Here is a 27,999-nt window from a genome sequence, read left to right on the forward strand (position 1 = left end):
ACTTATCAGGTATTAATCGTTTTTTTAACTCTATGGACAAATTTGGACACCCCAAAAAATGACACATGGGATTAACTGAGTTTATTTCCAGTTTTCTTCTTTTACATAAATTTGTAGTTGTGTACAGAGAGGTAGAGGCAGGATCTTTCTTCAATCTTAAAAAGATGCACTTATGTTTAAAAGCATTTTTTTCTCTCTATCAAACAACATTTAAGCACCGTTCAAACAAAGAGTTCAGTTCAACATACAGTGCAAATCATCACAGTGTATTACAAAAGGGTGATTGTCAGAACAGTAATATACAAAATTTGCATAAAGACAGGCACACAAATGGTTTACAGTATATGCAAGTACAGGGTGCATTCCCACAGGTAACAACATGAAGGTGAACTGATACCTAAAACAGGCTTATACAGTTGATATATAACACTGACTTGTGTTGAAGAGAGAAAAGACTTGGTAACATAAATGTCAATACAATGTAACATATATTTATGGTTATTGGTGTAGCCAGTCGCAACAGTGCATTTCTTTACATTCTGAAGGCGCGGGAATGAGCAATAAATGTTGAAAATGAGCAAAAAATATACAGAAGTGAAAGCAGCTTGACATGAATAGTTAGAAAATCACAAATTATTTCTACTTGTTCATTAAGTAAAAAAACTATCTGACATAACTTTGTGTTTTATTTTATAAACTGTCCCTCATAAATACTTCCCTTCATCTTTGTTGTTTTTAAGTGTTGTCAGTCCTTCACATTCCGGATAGGTAACTTCTATATCTGTGAGCTTAGTAAAATAGCAGAATTAAGAATGTTTCATAAAAAAGGAGTAAGAAAATATATTTGAAAGCATAGCATTTTGCTGTAGATATACAGTGCTACACGGTATCAAACAGATTTGAACACATAGAAGATTACTTGTAAAAAAATATATCATCATAGGAGAAGGCATTAGGATTGGTCTCATGGTTACATGCCAAGTCACAAAAGCTTAAAACGTTAATAACTGAGAGCACAAATTCTTCTGTGCATCTCTCCTTCATCTATCCCTTCTAGTTTCCAGTAGTGTTTCACAGAGAGAAATTGGAACTGATGATATCCTGACTGCCAGAGCGCTTAAAGCCAGATGAAGAGCTGAAGTAAGTCTCGCCATCGGTGCTGACATCATCATCATCGTCATCATCATCAGCATTCAGCATTGGTGCAGAGTTGTTCTTACGCCTTAACCAAAAACAAACATATTTATTTGAGACGGATTTAAGATCAAATTAATTAAGTGTGTTTACATCATCTCCTTATGCCATGTCATTTTATCAGTAATAATGATTCAATCGGTTTAGCCATCAACATGATGCTCAACCTAGATCAGCAGTAAGAAATATTTCAAGTTGACTCTAGATGAGCATTATGGTCGTAATAGACAGTTTACCTCATCTCACTGCGCAGTGACTTGAGCTGAGTCTGAAGTTGTTCGTTGGACTCCTGTTGCTCTTCCAGGTCTCTTTGCAGTTTCTTTTTGTTGTGCTCAAGTCGGTCGATCTCCTCCTCCGCCTCATCCATCTGCCTCTTCAGAGCCTTCAGACGCAGGTTTAGCTGCACAGACACACAACATGACATTATGACCCTCTATATGACTTTTTTGTTTTTCTTTCTGAGCGAAGAGATCTTTGCTAACCTGATCTTTCTGATCCTGCAGTGATTGATGCTCTTCATCCACTTGCATCATCGTCTCCTTCACCTTACGCTCCAGCCGACGGTTCGCCAGCTGCAGGTTTGCACGTTCCCTACATGTTACAAAAGTTAAAATTAACAAAACAATGAAAGTTGTAGTTCTCTTTAAACGTATATATTTATATACCCATACACAGTTTACCTTTCCTCTGCTTCCAGTCTTTCTTCCAGTTCTTGGATGCGATTCTCCAGCTGTGCCACAAGTCCTTCTTTACTGGGCTTCTGGGATCCCTCTAAATATGCGATACTGCTCTTCAGATCTTTATTCTGCTCCAGACATCAACAGAGAGATAATGGAATGGTTAATATATAGGTTAAAAAGTTACTGATTAATTCTTATACAGACTTATGCTTGTTTGAGGATTCTGATGGTTTTGTTACCTGTCTCTCCATGGAAATCTTGTCACATTCCAAATCCTGTCTGCTGGCTCTTTCCTGCATGAGCTCACTCCTCATCTTCTCCAGCTATCACACAATAGACAATACAAACATTTATAGTATACCTCCCGAACACAACACACCAGCAAATAATACCACCAAAATTAACACCACCACCACAACTAGCTTTGCACCATTACAATAGTGTCTTGGTATAAGACCACAGAATTATTAGTTTGATCTAAATATTTTCCTCAAAATGTTATATGTTTTTTACAGCATTTTCTTACTCCAAGTCTTGTTGTTGTTATAATTATATACCTCTCTAAATGTTAAGTTTACATATAAAAGTTTAAATATATAAGAGTATATTAAAGAGATTTTCTGTAAAAATAAGTTTTCTCATCTTATGCCATTTTTCTTTCAACTTATTTTAGGGATTCTAAAAGGATTTAGTGTTCTAGTGAGAAACATATCTTAATACTTAACATATAATGTAAGTAATTCAGTACAAGTTTTGGGTTGACATTTCAATATAATAAAAAGCAGATTTGGATCTTGCCACAATTGTTATAATATGTATCTCTGCCTGCTAACATATATTTTGAGTATGAAAAAGCAAAAATACTAAATTAAGGATGATTTTGACAGCAATTTTTATTTCAATTAGATTGTTTTTCTGAATTCTTTTGGTCATGATAAAGTGAAGTAAAAGGTGTAGACACAACGGAGTAAACCACATACAGATCTTATTGTTGGTAACTTGAGTTAAACATACACACCTTCCTATAATTTGACCCAAACTTTCATAATCACCCTTCCTAAAATTGTCCAACACATGACTACTTCTCATAAACAACGTCCTTAAGTTAATGTTGTCACAAAGGTATAAATGCTGTGTAGCCATTGTAAAAAAAAAATGCATATCTAAATAGTGATAGAGGACATGCACTGATCCCTAAATGATCCAAACTGATGTTTTTGCATGCAATGCTTTTCTTACTTCCATACAGTCATCTGAAAAATTTGTAAAAAGTTTGAAACTAGGGCTTCATATAGCAGAACTCACATACTCCTAACTCAAAAAAAGAGAAATTGCCTTCAGACGGTGAAATTGAAGACAGATAAAGGGATACAACTAAAGAAAAAGAAAGCGATCGATGGAGAGAAGATGGCTCTTTTTGTCTGGTGTCAGCCGGTAAGAGTGGATGATATTTTATGCCAATTAGCGTGTGACTGGGGCTCAGGGATGAGGGATGGGCTGCGTGTGCCGCTCTACCCTGCAGGGTGCTGCGTCAGCAGAGCAGAAAACACACAGAAACTAATCAAAGCAAGAGAACCAGTGAGAGAGGGAGTGCGTGTGAGCAAAGAGCCAGAGATTACTCTCATTTAGACAGCCGCTCCTGCACCTGCTGCCACAGACGCAGGTGTGCACATCCTGACGCCCCTCCTGCCCATTTCTGTAACCCACCCCTGTCTCCACAGAGCCCTCGGCTGTTTCCGTGGAAACTCACCTTGGCCTTAGCATAACACTATTATGTCACTATGTTTTGCCTTGATTCTCTATTTCCAGACAATTAAAAAAAGCACCCGCGCTCTTCTCCTTCACAATCTATTAATCACGTCTTCATTCCTGATCCAGATCTACAGTTTTTTTTAAGGGGTCTAAATGTGGTGCGACAGGTGCAATTGGACAATGCACCAGAATAGCATTTGGGAAAGTTAAGTTTGAAACAATAAGCAAGAAGAGAAATCTAGGTTGCTTGCGCTGAAAGTTTTGAAAAGGTCCGAGTTTAAAGAGTCAAAGGTCCGACCATTTGATGCATGATCCATTTCAAGAATAAACTTCTCAAAGTACACATAAAAATCAGTTTTGCTTCCATAAAAAAGTATGAAGCAACACTTTTCATACTGACAACTTAGAAGCCAAGCCCCGTTTCTCGGCAAACATGTATCATCTGTGCCGCAGATTGCAAAATGTTCCCGCCGTATCAGTCAGGAAGGAAGATTGTTTTCATCCTTTGCTTGCTGGATTTGGGACTATTTCAAAAGCTCTGTCACTCGCTGCCATGAAATGCCAGGTCGGTTGCATATTTTGGCCGAACCAGCAGTTTAGAAAGATGTCTTAATTGTTGCCTGAAATTTGCACAGGCGCTCTTTCACCAGGATTCAAGCTGCCAATGAGAATGATTATGCAACTTTCATTTACAAAGCACCATATGCTTGGCTCTTTTGAGCTCTCCATCTTTCTCTTGCTCTGCTGAAAATAAACTCTGAACCTTTAGTGCAACTTTTAAAGTTAGAGCTGAACACTGATCAAGTGGCTGGTTTAGTTTCATTCTGTTGAGTGTAGGATTTAACTCAGTGTGTGGAAGCTAGTACTAAAGTACTTTAGTCCTATTTAAAAACACTACCTTCCCCTTTGTGAGTGCTGAAGAGATTCAAAATAGATTCATAAATTGGAATAGAATAGAGTAGGTTTGTAGGTAATAATAAATAAATAAAGCTTACAAAATACAGCTATTGTAAAGATGCATTGATCTATTTAGGATTAAGTAACCTTGTGAGGTTCAGAGGCAAATTCTCACCTGTTCTCTCCCTCTTTCCATTCTGTCAGTCATCATGTCTCCACTCTGCCTCTCCTCCTCCAATTCCATTTCTAATTGTGACACTTTGTCCTTAAGGAAGATAGAAGCAACTTATTAAAACATTGATCAGAACAGAACAGACTGGGTTTCATTGAGAAAGATAGCAACTTATTGAAATGAACCTCAACGAGTTTGAGCTGTCTGGATTTGTCATTTGAGTGGGCTTTGGTATCTGCCTCGACCTCCAGTTCGAAAACCTTGTGCTCCAAGTCTTTTGCTTTCTGCAGCGCATCGTCTCTGTCTCTCTGGCACTGCCGCAGTTCCTCCTGCATGTTTACCAGCTAAAAAACCAACAAACAAATCCACAGTTTAGACTTTAGAAAAACAAAATTCACCAAGATGTGAGACTTCATACAGCATTAAATATTGCATCACACTGGCTTCTGCAGCCATGAAATTATTCTAAACTAGGAGAACATAACGCACATATTGTGTTGAACTTCATCCATATAAACATCTTTAACATTTATTTTGGACATTGATGGTAATGCTATGCTCATACTTTTCCCTGATCTGTTCCTGCAGTTACAGTTGTGGCCACTAGATGTTGCCTTTGTCAAGAGTGATCTTCTAATACACAATACGCTTGAACAGTAAAACAAAACGTGTTTGTTTGCAATCCGAAACTGGGTTAAAAATATTTAAGGACTTCGTTTTAACTGCATGTAAAAGGTAGAAAAGGTTAATTTAAGGTGACTTGAAGTGTCTGATGTTTTTTTTGAGAGGTGTATAAGAGGAAACAGATGTTTGACTGAGGTCATGTATTATATGAGGAGAGCCTGTCAGAGAGAAAAGCATGTGCCAGAGGGAATTCTGGGAGGATGAGGTGTCGTAAGGTCATCACTCAGAGCCTGTACACTCCACAGGAACACAACATCCTTCTTTTCCTTCACACACACACAATATATACACGTACACACAGCTGTGCAGGGGAGGATGTTTCAATGTTCCGTGTCTTTTATTCTTTTGTGCGTTTTTCCTTTGAATCTTTCTACTGGGTTTTTCTTTTTCTGCACTCATATGGTGTTTGAGCTTGCCTCAAAGATACAATGTGTAATTTGTTTTGAGGATCTACTGACAGAAATGTAATTTAATATACATAACTATGTCTTCAGAGGTTACATAATACCTTATTTTTTTATTACCTTAGAATGATCTATTTCTATCTACTGTACACTGGCCGCTGGTCCCCTTACATGGAATTAGCCAATTTGTTTGTACAGTAGCCCTTAACAAACAAACTGCTCTACAGAGTGTTTCGTAAAGACATAATTTCCACTAGCAGAGAAGCAAAATCTGACGACATTTTAGTTCTGTGTCAGCCACCGTAGTGCTTTAGAAGGGAGGGGTGAAGTGAGCCATTGGTTGCAATTCGCAACCTCACCGCTAGATGCCGCTATAGTTCATACACTTGACCTTCAAAGACAAGTATTTAATGCACTATAACATCACATCTACTGATCTCCTACAAATCTAAATGAGATTTGGACAAAACCAAGCACGTGTTAAGTGACTACAATGTTTAGACATTTTATACACAAGTTGTGTTTAGGCACTCATCTGCATGCAGAGGATTGTGGGATGTCATAGATTTGAAAGGATGAATCTGTGCTTCCAATTAAAATGTGTGAAATTAAGGCATCCAATAGACAGGATTTGAGTTACAGTGTGAAAGTGGGTTAGATTCACTCTTGTTCTCAGCTCATAAAGTGTTAATGAGATTGAGGGGAGGGGGATGGGTGTCCCCACTGTTCCACAGGACACCATTCACAGGGCTGACTAATAATGCCTGATTCCCATATCAAACAATAACATTCCTCAAATGCCACAGTGCTGACAGGGTTAAAGCGCATAATTGCATCCAAACAGTAGAGGTCAAAGGTCAGTCCCACTTGGGGTTGTTGAGTATATAAACGGAATGGTTGGATATACACTGTGAATAAGAGCTGTTATTGAAAAATCTGATCTGCCAAAAGAATGTCGGGGTGATGATTAATGACCGTGAGGAATGTTTATTTAACATGAGAGACCTGATATGCTGATAATAATCTGGAGAAAACTGCAAAAAATAATGCAAACAATTTTTTTGGGATTTACTTGAAATATGTAGTTTACAAAAACCCTGTTTGTGAACTTCAGGTGAAGAATGTAGAAATATTCTGCTGTGTTTCTTGCAACTGGTTTTTGTAAAACTTTGATCCAGTTTGTACTCCTCCACTGACCTCCTCCTGAAGGGTCTTGGTGGCAAGACATGATTTCTCCAGCTCCAGTCCTCCGTCTCTCAGCTGTTTCTGCAGCTCGGCCATCTCCTTCCGGTTCTTCTCTTTATACATGTCTATCTGTTCCTGCAGCTCCTGAGTTGAGCTTTGAGAAGCCTCTACTATATCATACATCTACAGAAAGAGAGATAACAAACATTGAAAAACCAGTGAGGCAGTGAACAAGTTGACAGTTCAACAGAAATACGGCACACGTCACAGTAAAGTAGCATAACCAGCTTATTTTGTTTATACTGAAAGCAGGATACAGTTCTTAAAGGGACAGTTCATGAAAATGGTCAACTATTAACACATTCTCATGTTGCTTTATAAAACAACTACAGCCACAAAAATTTATTAATCGGCATTTCAAGATGTATTTTGGCCATTCCAGTCCAGTTGTGTGTTGAATTTCAACAAAATCAAACCTCAGGAGTGACAAAGTCATCCAACAGTGAAAGACTGACAGCACAAGTCACATTTTTTTTTTAAATGTACAAATATTAATGTTGTATTACTTAGAAGTTAATATGAACTTGTTTTCATTGCAGTGTTTGAGATCTGAAAAATACAGAGCATTTTTTCTGTTATTTTGACCCGTTTCTCCAGGATTCTTATTTCTGCGAAAAAATGCAAATAGAAACTATGTTCTTATTTAAAATTTGGGAGAAATATTGTTGGTAGTTCACAGAATGAAACAAAAATGGACACCTAATCATGTACCTGTAAATAGTACATTTTAAAATAAAACTATACGTATTTAAAAAAAAAATGTTTAAGTCATACTTAAACAATGAGTAAACCCACTGAAAATGACAATCATTTGTAAATTTTTGTGACACTTTCATTGTATGTGTTTATAATTCTTGACAACCCTGAAAATTCACCTTAAGGCTAATTCACACGGATCCGACAACTGCCAACAAACACAAACATTTCAAGCTCTGTACAATTGACAGGTGAGTTGCGTTTTTTCTTTTTTTGTGCGTTTGTCGAATTAGCATGAATATGCCTGAAGACAGTAAGTGATACAGCTTTAGAATGACGTGTAAATAATTGTCATTTTTGTGTGAACAATCCCTTTAATAAGCGTACGACTAGATTAAAAACACTATCACTGTGCTTTAATTCAGCTCTGTCTCACCTCCCGTTGTAATTTCTCAACGGTCCGGTCAAGCAGCCTCCTCTCATCTTCGATTTCATTCTTGGTGCTTTTAAATTGTTCTTTCTGACTCCTTTCCTCTTTTAAACGCTCCTGAAGCTCATGGTGCTCATGAGTCATTTTCGTCAAGTTTCTCTGCAGATGGGAAAATGTCATTTAACACGGCACAAGTTCCCTCAGGCCTATTATTAAAATACTGCAGTAATACAATTCCAACTATTTGGTTTATATTTCCTAGCAAATATTAACACCATCGTTTTCACAACATGCAACAAAAACAACATGTACCTATCTAAACAATAAAACATAACATTATTCATCAGGACAGTTGAATTTTATCATTTAAATGAATACATAAATCTTCCGACAAAATAATTCAGAACATATGGTCATTTGTGACCTCATCTCAGCCCTGATAAATTTGGTAAATCCAATTTAAGGTCTCACCTGCACATCCTCCAGGCGAGTGCTAAGTGCCCGGTTTGCTCGGGTCATTTCCTCTTCCTGTTCCTTGACCTCAGCGAGGGACTCTTCAAACTGACTTTTCTCTTTCTATGGTCACACAATCAAACACATTACAGATGTTTAAAATCTCTCACACTGGGTTTTCCAGACACAGATTAAAGCATTTCCTCAGACTAAAAGACGAATCCCTGTTGATGAAATTCAAGACAGAACAATCTTAATCTTTGTCTGAGACACTGTCTCCCTATGAGAAAACGAATTGGGATAAGAGAGATGGAACTTCACGTGTGTCTATCGTTCTGTGGCTGTGTATGTGTTTAATGTACAGTAAGCATGTCACAGTCAAACAGAGAGCTGAAAGTACCTCCAGACGGTTGGCTCGCTCGCTTAGCCTGTTCTCCTGTAGTTTGGCATCATCAGTGATGCGGTTGAGTTTGGCCACCTCGTTCTCCAGCTCCTGCACCCTTCTGCGCAGCCTCTCCAACTCCTGAGTCAAACGGCTCGTCTTGCCATCAGACACCATACGTGCTGCCTCCACTTCCTCCTTCTGCTTGTTGGCTGTGGCCTTGTTCTAGAGAAAAGCATAAAGATACACATTAAAACTGTGTGTACTTTACATAGACAGAACGGGTTTAAGAGACAGCTTTTCTCCTCTCGGAGACTCCCATTCAAATGATCATATTGTCATATGTTCGAAATATAGGTTCAACATGTAATTGGCAGGTGTGCCAAATCACAGTTTTGGACACTGGTTGCATTCTAGTGCTGTTGCTTACAAACGAATCAGTCCTAAGGGAAAAGCGACTGTCGGGGAACAGGCCCCTGACCCTTTGACATCTGCCTAAATGATGTGGGCCAATATAAATGCCGTGAGTCGCAGCCAATAGTGGTGAGGTTAAACTGAACGACCCTGTCCAAAATATTAGTTCAGTCCATTTAGAGTCAGTTAAGCATGTCTCCTTTCTAAATGACTAACCATAGGACACTGTACAGTTGCTTCATTCTTTAAGCCTTTTGAAAAGTTACGGGTTTAGCGGTTATCTCTGAACACGAAAGGGATTCCTTAAAAAAGATTGTGCTCTCTTTGTGGTCATCTCTTTGTCGGATTGACGTTCATCTCCACAAGGTTTTCTGAATAGTGTCGGGGGCGGCTCTGTTCTGCTGCTGTGCATATGGACGTTATGAAAATATTGCGCAATTCCAAACGTATTCTGCAATTTAGACCCCTCGTATTTGGTTGTCTGTGTACCGTAAAACAACACGACAAAGAGGTCTTTGTCGGGCTTTTTTGCTAACAAATGGAAAGGTCTTAGAAGCGGAGACAGTTGTCATGCAACAACAGTCCCATTATGCTTTTGATGACAGCTGAAAGATTTCACCCAACATGGTTCCAGAACTGGATGAGCAGGTTGCTAGCTTGCTATGCATGAGGGAATGTCACACGACAGGTTTGGCCGTACGCCGCGAGCGACTTCAGAGGAAGACAACACTCGATTTCTTACTAAACAAAAAGCCTACCAGACATGTCAACAATGTATTTTCATTATGAAATTTGAACACACTTTGTGAAACTGACCATCAAAGCGAGCATTGCATGTTCACCCGATTAATAACAGAGTATAAAATAAAAAAGACGCAGTGTACAGTTTAACTATACAAGACAATGTCTGAAATACCTGAGAGCTATTAGAGTGGAACTGTAATTCAAAACTCTGTGAATAGCTGACATCCGGTGCATGACAACATGTCAACTCTCTGTTTGTGTGTTAATGTAAGGTCACTTGAAGTGTAACATAGCAGTGACTCATTGGCAGAAAAGGGTGGATTTATGTCTGTTCTGCTCGCTGTTCAAAGTCCTGAAGCCCCTCTGAGAAATACATCTCTCTCTGCAGGCCTCAGTGCTCTGTAATCATTTACTTATTAACAGCTCACCTCAACTGAAATATATTTACAATTACATTTGACATACTTTCTTTTATATGATACAAAATATATTTTTGATAAAAATTGAATTTATATTGAGTTAATATATTTATTGTTGTAGTATTGTGATAAAATATATTTTGCTAAATGGATAGCCCCCAAAAATGAAATTCTGTCATCATTTACATTCAAGTTGTTTTAAACCTGTATAAAGTCTTTGATCACAAAGAAATATATTTGGAAGAAGGTTTTCAACAGTCTTCAAAACATCTTCTTTTGTCTTCAACCAAAACAAATGAATAAAGCTTTGGAACACCTTCAAGGTGACTAAATGATCATTTTTGTTGATGATCTTAACATTTTAGTTGATATGTGCAAAATCCTGAAATGTCAAATTATAACAGATACAACTTTAGCCAAAATGTTTTACTTTTGTCATACTTCACCTCAAATATGAAACAATTTCAAACAATCAAAATGTGTTTTAAAAACTGTCCTTTTTGTGTAAACCGAAAATAATTCTGAAACACTAAACCCAGTCTTCTGGAGGTCACAGGGGGAGTGCCTCGCTAATATGTATCTAGCCTGAGACAACATACCCAAGCTCGATCACTTATCTGTGCTTGCAAAACTGCACAAACACTCAACTTGTAGTGAAAAATGACCTTTTAAAATGATAAATATCAAAGCCTTTGTGTAAAAAAGCCACAAAGTGACCTGAGGCGTCTTATCACACATGTATGTCCTTCAAAGAAGGTTAACACAGTTTCATTGTGGAAATATTCTCTTCCTCACGTGGACTGAAAATGTCCGAAAACATTTTATCACTGATAGAGCACAGAACGGGCTGGTGCTGAGAAACTGTTGCGAAACTCCAGTGTTGTGATGTAATGAACATTCACATATCCTCTTTTCTCTCCATGCCCCAGTTCCTGCAGTCAGCTCTTTGAAGAACTTCTGCCCGGTCAGAAAGAAAAGAAAGGCCGAGTGGTCCAGCACACATACAGTGCTCTCTATGTTTATTTCGCTGTTTTTTTTCCCTTGACAGCGGCATTATAAAGGCTTAGAGAGATTTGAGAGACCAGTGCCATCTGAATGGGGCTCCAGCCGTCTCGGGCTGTTTGTATATAGTTGGGCATTAACCAGTATTTGTGAGCGTGTTTAAGAATGACAATGGCAGGAGAATCACATTCAGTTCATGAACTAAAAACTGCCAAGCGTCCCAAAGCTCTACAGCCCTAAAATCTCCATTGCCCAAACAATCACAGAAACGAATAAACCCATCGCAAATCGAAATTACTTTCTCCTTTACATTCATTCGCGGTGCCTCTGAAGAGCTAAATCTCTTTGATCCACTCTCAAATCATCCAGGTTTACATGTCAGAATTATAATCGGGGCTGAGGGGTACAACATCATCTAAAAGCTATCCAGAAATAAACGCAAGTTTAATCAGAGGTCAAACTCACCGTAAACTACTGACCCATTCCATCTACATATAAAATCTATACTGTTCCAGGAATTTACTTTATGGGGTGGTTTCCTGGACGGGGTTTAAGGCTAGTCTCAGACTCACTTAAATGTCATAGGTGTCTTGATCAAAAACAACTTACACTGACATATCTTAAAATATATCAGTGCAATTGTTTTGTCTCAAGATGCAAGCTTTTTTTATAAAGTAATTATTAAATGATTTAAATATCTTAATTTAACTAGCGCCTAGTCCAAGATTAAAGATAATCCCTATGTGTTTGATTGATTGACTGAATTTTGCTTAAAGAGTCAATTTTCTCAATATTAAATATTCTGTCATCATTATTTACTTACACTCTATTTGTTTCAAATCGTTGTAAATTTCTTAGTTCTGATGAACATGGTGAAAGATATTTTAAAGAAAGCTTATATCCAAACAGTTCTTGGACCCTATTGACTTCCATAGTAGGAAGAATTACAATGGTAGTCAAAAGTGCCCCAGAACTGTTTGCTTTCCCTCAGTCTTCCAGATTTTATAAAGCAAACTTTCAGCTCTTAGAAAAAACATTTCTAAAGTGAACTGCGTGATGTTTTTAATCTACATAACTAGTATCAAACACAAAGCCTTTGCCCGAAATCGCATACTGAATTTGAATAAGTACCTAACTATTGGCCGTTATAAAACAGTACATTCTATGTATTATGAGGTAGTATGAATACATTTGGGACATACTGCGTCCGCCATGTCTTGTGGTCATGTGACCTATATGCTCTTTGACCTATGACATATTAACAACCTACACGTGAGCGTTGATAAAAACATAATTTAGTCATGACAAATTCATTTATTGGCACTTAGATTAAAAACGGACGTCCATGTTTTCCCGCTATATTTATTTGATTTACTTTTGAAATTTGACCGTTGCCTAGCTCCCGTGGCATCATGGGATAGATAAGTGTCCATCCGATCCACACTCACGAATCTCGGCAGAAGACGTAGACCATCCAGGTATTTCTCACCTACTGTTTTTTGCATACTGAGGTTTCGAGCATACTATTCACGACTCATACACATATGTTATGGAAGTAGGCGATTTCGGATGCAGCCAAAGACTTTACCTCTGCAAACAGTTACAGGAAGTGATTTCATCCACATTATTCTCAGAATGAGCAAAACTACAGGAAATCCCGCTTTCCTGGTGTCCAAACCTTACCCCCCTGTAAAAACAACCAAGCTCGTGTTGTCACTGCTACAGCCAAGACCAATTACTCATTTATTCCTACGGCCAACCTTTCAAGAAAAGCAGCATGACTCGACCGAAAGATAAGAATACACAACCATAGAAACTTAAGTGACAGGTCATCCAAGGTTCTTGAAACTTTATCAGGCCAGCACAAAGCGTTCAGCCTTTGAATACCACAAAGACTTGAGCTTTAATTTAGCTCCAAACAACACTGGGTCTGTTACTCCATCTTGGAGGTATACGTTACAATAGCTTTGCGTTTAACAAAGAACTCAAAGACACAAATGTGCCGGAGCAGTACGCGACGCTGAGGACGGAGAGAGGTGCTCGAGCTGGAAATGAAAAAGCGCTGTATGAAAAGCACTGGCTTCTGTCCAGTTGCATGAGCCTGTTGTAACTGCCTCCTCTCGTCCTTCGAGGGAATTTTTATCAGAATGCGGAGTGTTTTGTAGATACTAAGCAGCTGTTGCAGAGGTTGAAGAGCACACTGTTTTAATGATTTCAATGCCAGTTAGTGGGAGATGGTATTTAGTCATTCACAATGAGAGTTTGGATTCATTTTAAAAACATCTTCATTGTTGGCAGAAGTTAAGAGTGGATTTCCAGGTTTGGGTACAGTTGATGGTAGGTTAAGATCTACTCAGGCGGGGTTACATCTTAAAGCAGCTCTTTTAATGTATTTTGAACATAAAGATGCACGTCGATACGATGAATGAACAGTACAGATGTCTTAAAATCTGCCATCATGTTCCACTTTCTCCCAGCTTGAAAACACCAGCCAAAAAGTTTGAACTCAATTTAAGCCTTAACTAAATCCCTAGCTTTGTGCCTCTGCTTTTAATCTCTTCCAGGCAGGAGCTCTGTCAGGGTCTGACCCCTGAGCTCACGTTGGGGGATTTTGTTGGGTTCCAGGACCGAACACATCATCTGACGGTGGGGGACTTTGGCTCTGCAGGATGGCGAGAACAATGGCAAAAGAATGCGGGCCAATGCTGGAGCCATCTCACACTCTGTAGTGAGAAATGCCCGCCATGGCCTAGATACAGTCACAGTCTGCATCGCACACAAGTACTGTTGTTTATATACAGAATCTGAAACAGCTATAATCACAGTCACTGTGCAGCAGGACTTTCTGTTACTAAGCTAAAGGCCAAGGTGAAGACTAACACCTTCATAGAATCCAGATGGACCGAATCTCTTTGATGCGTGTATTTGCTTTCATATGGCAGCTTTTTATGTTTCATGTTACAAATCTATCTCTTCTTCCCTTTTCCACTCTAAGCGTCCAGCTGAACCGCCACAGAGGAGCCCGGCACAGTTTGCTATTATCACCTGAGGAAACACACCACGTCCTGTGAGACTATCTGCTCCACAAACAGCCCCAAGGAGACAGTCACAGCTCTACACGAGGCCAACCCAAAAAACAAATACATCACACCGCACTGGATTCAATCGCACAAAGACAAAATATCCAGATACTGACAAGATCTGTTTTGGGTTGATTGCAGGGCTTGACTGACATGGGTTTCTCAATGGTCGATTTGATATCTAGAGACCAGGCATATCTAACATGTAAAATTAAAGGGACAGTTTGCCCTGATTAAATTCATTTTTTATTTAGCCTTGTCTTTCAAGCACTGTCGAGCTAGTGCTGAGGAAGCAGCTTTTGCCAGAGCGGAACTGGAATCCCCTGGTTGGGCCTGGGGTCTCCTAAGGTTTTTCTCTCGATTGGAGTTTTGGGATCCTTAAATGTGTGCTTTCACTGTAAGTGCGTGCGTGTCTGTCCCTGTGTGTGTGTCTATGTCAATGTGTGTAAGTATGTGTGCATAGTGTGTGTGTGGAGCGTTTGTATGTGGGTATATCTGTCTTCTGTGTTTTCACCTTTTCTTTGTTTTTACAGGTTTATGAATTGAGTTGTTTTAGTCATTATGTCTCATGTACAGCTGCTTTGTAACAATGGAAATTGTAAAAAGCGCTATATAAATAAAGTTGAGTTGAGTTAAATTATGTTTTCAAAAACTGTATGACTTTCTTTCTTCTGGCGAACACAAAAGAAGATATTTTGAGAAATGTCTTAGTGGTTTTGTGTCTACACAATGGAAGTCAATGGGGACCAATGTTGTTTGGTTACCAACGTTCTTCAAAATATGTTCTGTGTACAACAGGAAAAAGAAAGCAATACTTAAAAGCAAATAATGAAAAATGACATCTAATAACGTCATCAGATAAAACACATCTATAAAAAATATTTGATACTTGTTGATACTTTTATTAATCCACCTATTTTCAGTTATAATGTTGAAGGTCCGTTTTTTTAAAGCCAGTTATGAATAAGAAAGAGGGAAAAAGACGGTCTCAGAACGCTGAAAGAATCCTTTGCACAAAGACATCTAACCGTTAAGAATCAGGAATCTCTTGCTGAGAAGGGGACACTACAGCCCCCCATCCCCTTTCTGGTCCCTCTTCTACAGTTAGGGGCAAAACAACTGTACCTTTATGCAGCAGTAAAGTAGACAGGAACCCTGAGTTGTATTGACTTGTATATCAACTCAAGATGCTGGTAACAAACGACTTTTGGAAACTTCTCTACAGATTCATTATGAAACACGGAATTAAGTGTTAGCACATGTGCAAAAGTACAAATAATGGCGAACAATTAAACTAAAACTATTTTGTATAGACCTTCCCCCATTGTAATAACCCACGTCTACACAGTGACCCACTTGTTGACCATGTGCTATTTACATATGAAACAAACCCATCATTCAAATTTTAAAGAAAGAGAGAAAAAGAGAGAGAGAGAGCTACCAGCCAACCACCCCATCAGTACCTCATTAGATTAGTGACGGCCTGCAACAGCAATTAACCACTAAACTCCATTTACTGCTTTATCCTTCAGTTCCTCCACATGGGGTCTTCCCATCAACACTAAAACCATAAAGAAGAGGCGCATGGTAATAACCGTTCAGCCCTAAAACGACCAGAAACCCGGTCTTTGTAAGTAATCAAACCCTCATTCTCTCTCTTTTTGTCCCTTTCTTGAATATATGATATTAAACCCTCTTCTCTTATGACATCATTGACATGCGGTTACGGTGTGCAGTGCTTTCACCAAAATAAATGGGGCGAGCTAATGTTGCATCGATTTACAACGGCACATGACCAGTTTGTCGGTTTACTCATTTAAAATAAATCTAAACTGAGACGACAATGGTCTCCTCTGGACAGGAAGTACCTTTGTCACAAGAAGGAAGTGAGTTAAGAGGCTGATATAAATGTTATGCTGTAGCCTCATTTAAAGGGTTGAGGACATAAAAGAGCGCTTAACAACACAGGATAGGACAGCACACCTGTGGACAGCATTATTACTTCATATTGCCACACTGTTTCTCTTCCTATCTGTTCTATTGTGATTCTTATTTTTAATGTTAAAATCTCAAACGTTTTTTCCAGTCCTGCACCTACAGTCTTACTCCTACTTACTGCTTACATGTGCACTCAATCTTGTTGTTTAAACTCTGGCCTTATGAGACGTTTCATCTGTTTTCTAATGAAAACCATTCAATCACATTAACATTGTGGTTTGTAAAACAATAAATATTTTGTAAACGATAAGAACTTATTAGCAGGGCTGTCACAATTATGAATTTGGCTTACAATTAATTGTCTATTAAATAATTGTGATTATGTCGATTGTCTGTTTAAAGGCTTTGACAAGGCTTATGGGTCAATTCAGAGAAATTGACCCATACGACTGTTTTTTTTGTCCAGGGTCACAAATAACTTGTAACATTTCCTAAAGAGTGACCTAAACCGAAAAGTCTGTCTTAAAATAAAAAAAATATATATATCAGGATTATGTCGTCTTGCTGTGTAGATACAGCAAACCCGGAATCACTTTTTTTAAAGCTCTTTGACACAAAAAATACAAATCTGATACAACTCAAATGATAAAGAAATGTCATTTGAACGTAAAAGTGAGTGCAGATTGAGGACGGTATATGTAAAAGGCTGCAGAAAACCCTTATTTTCTAAGGATTTACAATATATGCGGTTATCTGAAATATTTGCCAAATACTTAATTAATAATTGTGACAGCACTAATAATTACTAAGAACAACAAGGAGCCAAGTCATAAAAATCATTCCTTTGAAAACTAATGACTAACACGTTTTCTTTTGAAAACATTAAAAAACTTTTCTATTAACAAGGGACAAAGGAGACATGAAATAAGATGTTCTTCCATTTATCACACAATAACACTGCTGTGGATTGTTTTGGCTTAAGAATGTGAAGGGGGAGCTTTATCACCTGTTTGGCCTCCTCCACAGCCATCTGGAGCTTACGGAGCTCCTTCTCATACTGCTCCCTAAGTTTGTCCACCTCCTGATCGTGAGTGGCCACCTCTTCTTTCAGAGCTCCCTTGAGGGCTGTCAGCTCCCTTTCTCGCCTCCTCAGCAGCTCCTCCTGCTCCTCTCTGGCAAGGAGCAGGTCCTGCAGGTCCAGTTTTATCTGCATCATCTCCTAGGGAGCATATTTCACGGTTAAACTGTGTTAGATATACCACTGTTTGACTCAGCCCTATCAGCCAGAATATGCAAATATGTGGTATTTGTAACGCTGCACATTATCTCAGTGTAAAATTTGCATGTAAGACGCATCTTATGTGCCCCTAAAAATAACATCCATGTAATGTAACTATTAGCATTTATTTCTGTTCCATTGAAACAGGCGAAAAGACCAGAACTGTTGTGTTTGGGATGCTAGTCAACCGTTTTTTACACAACCAGTTTCATCAGAAAGAATGGTGGTAAAGATCAAACCAGCATGAACATTCATGCTTACCTGAGCAGGTTTTTTCAGCAGGGCATACAAATGTGATATGCTTTGTATGGTTTCAGTGATATACCTTCATTATGTCCTCTTTCTCGCTGCTGTCTGTTTCAGATTGTTTGGCTCCATCCAGCTCATCGTGCATTTCTGAGAGCTGGTCCTGCAGGTCTCTGATCTCAGTCTGGTACTGCTCTTTCTCCATCTTCACCTGGAAGAGTCTGACCCACACAAACACAATCAGAAACAGATTTAAAGGAAGGAGATCGGAAGCATAAAATGACGAGAGACAGGAGTGTACGACGAGAGAGGACCAGGCCTGGACATTATGTTTGGTTTTATTATGTTTTTGTGGCCGGCAGTCGACCGTGAGGGAGTACTTTCGTTTGGGTGTTTGTTTATTTTATTAAAAGTTGTTTAATGTTCATCGGTTCACACACAGCGTCTCCGCGACATGGCTGTGGCGGCGACTATACAATTTGATTTACAAGTACGAACACTTTACTTGCGTTTAGATTTGGGCGTCTTAGTCAGGTCATACCACGAAATCACGTAGATACGTGGGGGTGTGGTTACACTAGGCGTTTCAGGCAGGTCTGGGTGAGAGCTCGCTTTTGGATTGAATGCATCTTTTGTTCCGACACTTTAATTTGTGTAATTTTACGTGTCTAATATATGCACGGGCAACTTATAACACACCAAAGACACAGAAAATCACATATTTGGGCCATAAGACCCCTTTTACACAACATTACACTACATTTATAGATTTTTTTGCGAAGGTCTAAGTTTTTTTTAATAAAATTTGTTGTCAAAGTTAAAAATAGTTTTTATCATTTTCATTGATTAAATATTTGTTAAACCCACAGGCGTTGGGGTGACCAATAAAATGTATTTATTGGAAATATCAATAAAATATGGAGATGAGAAGTTTCTTCCCAAAAGGAAAGGTAGATATATACAATAATTGAATAAAAATTTAACAAAAATGATATACGTCATACAGTATAAAACTCCCAAGAACTTCATTTAGATTTAACAAAACCACATGGGGTTACATCCCCAGGTCCAAAAATAGTTTCTTACTCTTCGAGGGTAGTGCGCAGATCAGCCTCTGTTTTACTGAGCTTGTCCTGGAGTTTGGCACACTCTGCTTGACTCTGCTCCAACTCTCTCTTCGAGTCTTTCATTCCTGTTCCCGCCTTCCGTTGAGTCTCGCTCAGTTCTCTGCACCACTGCAGGGAGAAACATAACAAGACGTGACATTAAGTACGTGACATGGCAAGATCCTCTTTGAACCTTTCACCCCACACTATAGCCATACGCACAGTCAGTCACTGGCCCTGTGGATGTCCTTTTTTTGGATCGAAGGCCTAGTCCTTATAATAAGCCAGTAATTAGTTAATTTGATTATTGATCTTAATGGGTGACAGGAATGGGATTTTCAGTTCATGTAGATGCTTCTAACAGACTGGCTAAACAGACAGAAGCAGGGGTCGAAGGTACAATTGACAAGTTGTTGAGGTATTAGTAGGGAGAGAGAGAGAGAGAGAGTAGACTTTAAGAATGCCCTGGCAAGCTTAGAGAAAACACATTACCTTGCTTTCATCTTCAAGCTGTTTCTTAAGATTTACAATCTCTTTTTCCAGTTCTGCTTTCTGCTCCTGAAGGACTCGAGCCTGGGCAGAAAGATCTGGAGACTGAGAGAGACATTCATATTTATTTATGTGCAACAGATCCTCTAAATAATTTCACAGCAAGGCACGATGATTTGATACAGAATGAAGTAAAACAGAAATAGTGAGTTCCTATTCCTCATAACAACTGTAGCTGCAAATATTAGCATTACAAACAAGGATGGATTTAAAAATGTATAATCAATAACTCAAAGTATAAAACAAGATTTTCTGGGTTTATGAAACCATAAAAAAATTGAAACAATTCGGACTAGTTTTTCTTGTATGTAAATTGGAATTTTGATTGGTAGAAGAAAGTTGGTATGTTAAGGGCACGGTGCGCTCTCACTCGCTTGCACATGTTTAAACCTTAGCCATGAATATGCCATTCGCTCAGTTAATAACCCCAGAAGGTCTTTATACTTTCTCCAAGAGGCTTCTTTGTAAGAGGCTCACGGTCTTAGCCGTTTGTTGGGCCCAATTTCAATGCCACAACACCAACTCACATTGTTGTCCCCTTGCACGCTCCCTGCGGCCCGTGACTTCAACGTCTGGATTTTTTCGAACACCAGGTTGACCTTCCTCTTGGTTGTGTCGTCATTATCGTTGCTCCTGCAAAGCAAAACACAAGTGCATGTATTTACTTGGATGGTCTGAAAATGTCAAGCCCCTTCTTTGAGCTCATGTGTGTGTATGTGTGGTCTGGATCAGAGTTTAATCCCTGAGATTTCTGAGAAAAACGCTCTGGCTCTTTGCCTGCGTGGAGCACACAAGCTTTGATGTATCACCTTATGACCTGCCCACCCTAATTACTGCTTTCTTTTAACAAGTCACATGTCTAGGAATGTGTGTCTGAGCGAGGACGCGGATGCCCACATGTTCTCAGGGCGCTCAAGTGATACATGAGGGAAAAGCACAGAACATTGGGTTGCTGCCATGAGGTAACAATGAGAGAAACAGGCCAACACAGCCACTCTTTTAAACACACACACACCTACCACAGAGGACACTGTTATTATTGGTTTCATGACGTAGGCTGATGTCGCCCAAAGACGTTTCAGAACACTGCTGACAACAGCATTACTGTGACCTGCATTTATTACTACCACCACGACCCTTAAACTTCCGTGGCTACGGCACGCGTCACTGAATGAGACGCTGACTATGAGGCTTGTTATAAAGGTTGCCATTGACCAGAAGATATCTGATCCAAGATCTGCAGGACTTCACAGGGTTCACAGACAGCGGTGTATAATCCGCTCACCTCTCCTCCCTCCACGCAGGACACGAGGAATGCAGAGGGCAGACCTTTTGACATCAAGAATATGGAGTTCGGGAAGGACACGGGTGCAGCTATTTGACTGGATGCAGGATTAGATAAGAGTAGGAAACAGCCCTGTTTTGGGTGCAACTTTAAACCGTGGAGCAAAACTGAGCAGAAAAAGAAGACATTGTTGCCTCGCCCAGATGCAGTGAGCTGAGACTGTTTTTGTCGGCAAAGCTGAACGAGGACGTTTTTTTAATATGCTTGTTTAATTTTATGATGATGAATAATGAACAAGAAATCTTTTTATGTAACCTTTTTTCTTTTTCTTTGGGAATCATTTTTATGTAAAGAACTTTGAATTTCCTTGTGTATGAAATGTGCTTTATAAATAATCTTGCCTTGCCTTTAAAATGCTTAACAAATGTATTAGACCACCACAACCCAATGTAAAGTTTGTGTCACAGCTGCAATAAACTAACAGTACCGGTGATGGTTAATCCACTAGTACAGTAGGTGTAAACTCTTTAGTCACAGTAGTATTTCTAATGCTAAAATATAATTATTGTTGATATCCATGAATCTTCGAATGTAGCGTTTTAGAAAAAGAAATAGAAAAGCACTTTACATTTACATTTATATTTATGCATTTGACCGACGCTTTTCTCCAAAGCGACTTACATCGCATGATCCTATACATTTATTTGTATTTGAGTATGTGCAGTCTTAGGATCGAACCCATGACCTTAGTGTTGCTAGCGCCATAATCTAACCACTGAGCTACAGAAAAGCTGTTTTATAGGAAAACTGTTGTTTACCCAATTGTAATTATTTACATGCAGTCCATCATAAAAAGTATGTTTTAATGGTTAAATGTTACACTTGATTAATTTCTGACTTATGAAAGAAGTTGAATATGCCGGCCCAAGTTTGGGTTTAAAACTTGAATAAAGACTATTTAATTGTTTCTATTGGTATCTGCCAAATAAATAACAATAAAATTTTAGTTTTAAACCTTTTTTTGGACAGATTTCAACAATATTTATTTTCTTATTATTATGACAGACAGCTGCTCTAATAAATTTGTTAAGCACTTTATATAATTAATGCATTAGTTCTATTGTGACAATGTAGAATCAAAACAGGTTTTTGCTTTTCAGTTTCTTGGTGATCAAAACCACCCACTTCATAGTGATTTTACATCCCTTTCCTCTGGCATCTGTGAAACTCCAGTGAAAACTAACTAGAGATACAAGTTTCTTTATATTCATTATACAGCTAATGGATGATAATATTCACACGATTTAACTGTTAATATTTTGTTTTATTGTTTAGTACCATGTCTTGTTTTTATATTCTTGATGTATACTGCATTGCCTATTGAGAGTTTAATAAATGACTACTACAGTTTACTATCGAAATATGACCCAGAGTTTAGCCTGTAGTGAGTCATTGGAAAAGTACGTGTATAATGTGTTTTTATTCTGAGAAAAGAGCTTAGGGTGAGAATTGTGAGTAGATGAGTGTACTGTACACAACTGTAGGGGAGTGTTAATGTACTATTATCATTATGATTCACAGATAATGGAAACCATTTTGAATTCCAAACAAACCCTCCTTGATAGTTTCTGCATAAGTCTAAAAGATTTCATTTGTATTTGAAAAATTCCTCAAATAACAAAGGCATACACTTCTTAGTGGAAACAATCTAGAGAAACCAAGAAATTAAACTGGTTGCTGATTTACTTATGAGTCAATAAACATTATATAAAAGTGAATGTTTTTATTGAATTCCTATCTAACAAACATTAAAACCATTTGTGAAGTGTACTTACCCATCTTTGAGGTAACTAAATAAAATCTGCTTGGCAGTCTCTTCATTTGTTTGTTGTGAAAGCTCTTGTTGACCTCTTAGAAGATCAGGCGTCACCTGGACGGTAGCAAGAAATACAGTTTACACTTACAACAAGTTATTTTCATGCCACCATGTATAATAATTCAACAATATCATAAAAGATCTAATAATTTTGCCAAGAGACCATCCTTTCCTACCTGAGCATCAACTTCACTGTTTGGTGTTTTTCCATTGACAGCAGGACGAGAAATCGATCCCGTTGACACACTCAACAAGGTCCTTCTGCTCGGTGACGGCCTGACCTCTTCGTTTTTGTTCTCTACAGGCACTATGGAGGGACGTTTTGGGGGATTTTTGTACCCCAAAATAGCAGCTGAAGAGTTAGAGACTGTGTCCTGAGGAGAACCAGGAGCACTGCTGACTTGTGCTGTGTTTCTAAGGTTTATCCTGGGTCTGGTTGAGGGTCGAGAAATGGTGGAGGCTTTCGATCCTGCACCCTTCTGTAGAAGCAGTGATGGGCGAAGGAGATGCTCTGTGGATCGGCCTCGATTGGAGCTAAGCTCATCCAAATAGTTGTCATCACCCTCAAGACCGAATGGCAGGGCACTGTCCACGCTACGGGACCGCTTCCGGTCTTCTGGGTTAAGTCGATTCCTCCGTCCTGATCGACCCCTGCGTGGATAAGTATCTTTGTTATCAAACTTTTTGATGAGCTCATCTACACCAGGGATGGAACCAGTATCGATATCACGCCCTGTACCAGGCAGAAAAGGGATGTAGCGCCGGTTTTCATGGCGGTTGATATTATCTGCGTAAAGCTGGTCCAACTGGTCTTCCTTGGTTGGTGTGGTGGAGCTCAAAGATGACTTACGGGAGGAGGAGGACTGTAGAACGGGCCCGCTGGAGTCAACACGGCGCAAGGGCAGGACGTCAGGTTCACGTCGACTTCGCTCCAAACTGGAGTTTGTGCTACTCATTGAGCTGGGGGGTCTGGAGGACGCCCTGGTCTGGTCATAAGGGTTGATGACGGATGTAGATGCCTGTGGAACTGGAAGGCGTTGTGAGGGTTGGGGTTGAGCCTGGTAAGGCGGTGGGGTTTTGAATGTTGGCTTGACCTGAGGTTGTGTTTGGCCCTGGGGTTTGACCTGAGGCTGGGTCAGAACTTGGTCTTTGGACGGTCTGGTTTGAGACTGGACACTGACTGGGAGAGTTTGAGGAGGAACCTGAGGTTGGGTGTTTCTCCTGTCATCTGGTAAAGATGCATCTGGGAATGTCAATCGGTCCAGGCTGGAGGTTCTTGTTTGGCTCGCAATTGGGGAGTTGGCTTTAGGGAGGGATGATGGGTAGGGATTTTTAATCTCAACCGTAGGCTGTTTTACAAAGTTATCGAGAGTATTGCTCTCAGGATCATATGGCTTGAGAAGTTCAGGATGCTTTTGGAAGTTTAAAAGAGAGGATTGCTCCTTAGCATCAGAAGTCCCGTTGTGCTGACCTCCATGTGGCATCTGAGGTCTATAGTCCAAAAACGGGCCTTCTGACAGATTTTTGTATTCATATTCCTCATAATTGTGACGGAATGGGTTTTCAGAATCTACATATCCGTTATTGTCAAGGGGGGCTCCATAGGGATTCGGTCCTCTGTCCTGGTTATTGAGTACCACGAAAGGGTGTCCATCTATGCCCTGAACTCGGATACTGAGGCCGTAAGTACCATTGCTTTGGCCTCTTGTGCGAGAGGGCTGGGTATAGCTCTGTGCAAGTCCAGTGTTTGGTATCCCACTAACTCTATAAGACTCCATAAGGAACACTGAGAGAAACTACCAATCCCTCTCTGTGGATGAGGCTCACCTGTGAAAACAAAGCCATAATCTCATTATTACACAAATAGTTTAAAAGCCTTTTAAACAAACTCATCGGTAATGTTTAGGAATTTATTCAGAGACAAACATCGTAATTGGATTTGAATATGTATTTGACTATATATTACATATATATATATATATATATATATATATATATATATATATATAACTACAACCAGTGTTGGGCAGTACGCGTTACTTAGTAAAGCGTTACTTTAGTTTGATTACTTTTTTGGTAACGAAGTAATTTAAAGCGTTATAAATTCTAAAATAGTACCAAGGCCATGTAACTATACGTTACAGCTGCGTTACATCGTTGTCGTTTTATCCATTATATTGTAAGAGCGAAATAGCATTTTCAAAGTCTGGATGCCTGCCTGTCGCACCTGTGACGTCATCGAACTGAAACCTGTAAGCGCCTGTGCGGAAAGTACTACCAAAGCCAGTCCATGGAAAGCCTACCACCTTAAGATAAACACTCGTAACGGCCAACGCTATCGCCACGGCTTCAACAGATTGGACGGAACGCAGGCAAGGAGACTAGACGCTGTTATATGATTGGCTGAGGTGTCTCACATGATCCATGTTAGCCTTTATGCTCCGATTGTAAGTATTACAGGCCCATACATCTCCTAAAATAAGAAAATCTTTGGTACTACCAGCAAAAACAAACTCAGCATGGAGAGAGAAATGCATGAGTTCTGTAGCTGGAAATTCAATAATTATTTGAGTTTGTGTCTGTCAAAGGCAAGAACATTGTTGTGCGTTGTCGGTCATGTGGTGGAAGGCAAAACCATCCCTCCCGCGAAAAAAACAACCCGAAAGGGCAGTACAGCACGGTTAAACTTCTCGAGACAGAGACGTTACCGGGCAAAGAGAGCAATGTGTCAATTTATACTGTCAAGTGCCAGACTGGTAACGTTATTAGCAACTTGTTATTTTTTATCAGACTAGTTTTTGCTGCTCTAAAGCTGTTATATTTATTAAACGATGAAGAAATCATCTTAGAAATATGCAGAAGCACTAGTTAAGATATGCAAGTTTTAAGAACTAACGAGAGACTTTACATTATGGAGCATGCAGGAATAGAAATACTACAGTTAACATATGAAATCGTTTCATATTTATTATTATTTATGACAGGATTTATTATGGAATAAGCAGAAATAATTTATTAAAATAGTTAAAGACACGCTAAATTTAGTTTGTTGTGAGATAGAGTGTGCACTTCACAATAAAGTTTAGTCATGAGAAGGCTAAAGAGGTTTTTTTTGTTTTTTGAGGGATGGGGGGGTAACGTTAGTAGTGTAACGAATAACTTTTGAAATAAAGTAAACAGAGCAGTAACTTGATTACTTTGAAAGGAGCAATCAGTAATAAGTAATTTAATTACATATCCAAAGTAACTTGCCCAACACTGACAACAACAAAGTGCATTTATGTCCTATGTAAGCGCATGTCAGACGTTTAGACAAATAGGCTAAAGTAACTGCGATTTCAGTTCAGACTCAGACTTTATAATCTTCAGAACGTTCTTAACACTGCTGACTAAGAAGAACAGAGACTTCAGTGTGGGGGTTATGCTGCCACTATATAGGGTCAAAGTTAAAAAAGAACAGGGTAATACAAAGAGGAGGTTGGATTTAGTCCAAGTGGTGCTAAATACAGCTGTAACACAACGAGTTCAATCATGCTGAATCAATTCAAAAGGAATCACATTTGAAATAAGTGATAAACAAAACTATTGTGAGGAACAGAATGGAAAACCAAACAAAGCTGCAAAAATATCATCCCGCTACAGGCACCACACTGGGCAACAGGGTATTATCAGTTGGGTCTGGACCCCACTGATAACATGCTTTCACCTCAAAGAAAACAAAAGATTTCATGAGTCATATTGAAGTGATTCACCAAATGGTTTTGACCAGAGCTTGCCATGTAATAATGTTCAACCTGCGAGATGCCTGAGGGCTTAGAAATGAACAAACCCAACGCAGCGTTGATTCATTTTCCATGGGAATCAAGTAAATAATCAATTCAATCAAGATTAAAAGTGTAAAGAGACTATGGGCTCAGAGCATAAGATTGAAAAGACTCGAAATTAACATATCATAATAAAGACGCTGATAAGGAAGGTCCTTACTAGGCCACTAGAAGGGAGTCAAACTTTCCAGCGCCTCAGAGGGGAATGAGTAAGAACAATAAGGGCGAGTTATAAAAACGAGCCCCCTTATCCACAAGGAACAGAGCTCTGGTGCAGAAGAAAGGATATGACACAATAGCCTCTTTCAGCTTCTGTATCACATGTACTACGCACACAGGGACTTGTGGTGTTAATGTAGATCCTTTCCTCTCATTGTGTCGAATGGAAGAGTGGAGGATCTGACAGGGAAGCCAACACAGGCAGCATGGGGTCTAACCTGCAATTCATCCAAGGCCTTTAAGTGTGTAACGTTATTCTCTTCCCAGGAAAGTGGAAAAAGATGTTTATGGTGAATCTAACAAAATCTCTTACATTCTGGAACTGTTTCTAATCAAAACATATATACAGATAAGTATCAACAAAAAAAGTTCAGCAGAATAATAGTCATTTTTTATGATTTGTCAATGATGCGAAGGAAACATGATAAAATCTGCTACACAAAAAAGGAAATCAAAGGGCAGGTTGACAACTTGTAGGTGCACAACATATTTTCTTAAACATTTTAAAGCTTGTATTTCACTCTGCAATATGCATCCATTGACTTCGCCAATTTTAACGTTAATGTTGTTAATCCTAAAAAATCCATAAAATGCCCGAACACGGGCCATCAACTGTAAAGCAATTTATCCAAATTATTTTTTTTTTCTATCCGTCTATGGTTACATTAATGTTTGTAATCTTTACTTTTATTGTCTTTATGTTTATTACCGTACAGATACCACCGCTTCGCTTAATGTTGCTAGACTTACTTAATAAAGTTGCGCGTACTTGAACATCACAGTTAATAAAAACAAGATCGTCAAGCGGAACTTACCGCCGTCTGCCGTTTATCCCACAAGATGCGTTAATTTGCAGTTCAAGTCCTCTAAACAACAGTGACAAAAAGCGAAAGATCCATTCTCATTTCAATTGTTCAGACACTTGTTGCAGGTCTTGTTTTCAGACTAGTTTTACTGCAAGCGCACACGGGCTATTAGGAAGCGTAAAGCCCGCCCACTTCACTCCACCCACCCGCTCGGTGTCCATCA

General features: G+C 39.1%; 1 protein-coding gene across 1 annotated transcript; it reads right to left on the minus strand.

The window, feature by feature from the left end:
* Positions 1–66: 66 nt before the first annotated feature.
* Positions 67–27,964, minus strand: cgnl1 (cingulin-like 1). Its single transcript, XM_056750193.1, has 19 exons — positions 27,786–27,964; positions 23,104–24,754; positions 22,887–22,981; positions 20,294–20,399; positions 19,710–19,811; positions 19,198–19,346; positions 18,191–18,332; positions 17,593–17,805; positions 9,008–9,214; positions 8,626–8,730; positions 8,161–8,313; positions 6,981–7,151; positions 4,881–5,039; positions 4,699–4,788; positions 2,114–2,197; positions 1,875–1,999; positions 1,677–1,785; positions 1,431–1,594; positions 67–1,222 (listed from the first exon to the last, which is right to left on the minus strand). Exons 2-19 carry the CDS (start codon positions 24,703–24,705, stop codon positions 1,072–1,074), a joined length of 3,927 nt encoding a protein of 1,308 aa, XP_056606171.1. The 5' UTR covers positions 24,706–24,754; positions 27,786–27,964; the 3' UTR covers positions 67–1,071.
* Positions 27,965–27,999: the final 35 nt, after the last annotated feature.

The sequence above is a fragment of the Triplophysa dalaica genome, chromosome 1 (genome assembly GCF_015846415.1).
Source record: "Triplophysa dalaica isolate WHDGS20190420 chromosome 1, ASM1584641v1, whole genome shotgun sequence".
NCBI classification, from domain to species: domain Eukaryota; kingdom Metazoa; phylum Chordata; class Actinopteri; order Cypriniformes; family Nemacheilidae; genus Triplophysa; species Triplophysa dalaica.

What these genes read in the sequence shown, in the direction of transcription:
- cgnl1 (XM_056750193.1), bottom strand. Translation starts at nt 24,705, where the DNA reads ATGGAGTCTTATAGAGTTAGTGGGATACCAAACACTGGACTTGCACAG. An exon ending in ACAGTGAAGTTGATGCTCAG is followed by an intron (nt 22,982 to 23,103) that starts GTAGGAAAGGAT and finishes GCTACCGTCCAG; the next exon opens with GTGACGCCTGATCTTCTAAG. An exon ending in AGCGAGCCAACCGTCTGGAG is followed by an intron (nt 8,731 to 9,007) that starts GTACTTTCAGCT and finishes GTGTGACCATAG; the next exon opens with AAAGAGAAAAGTCAGTTTGA.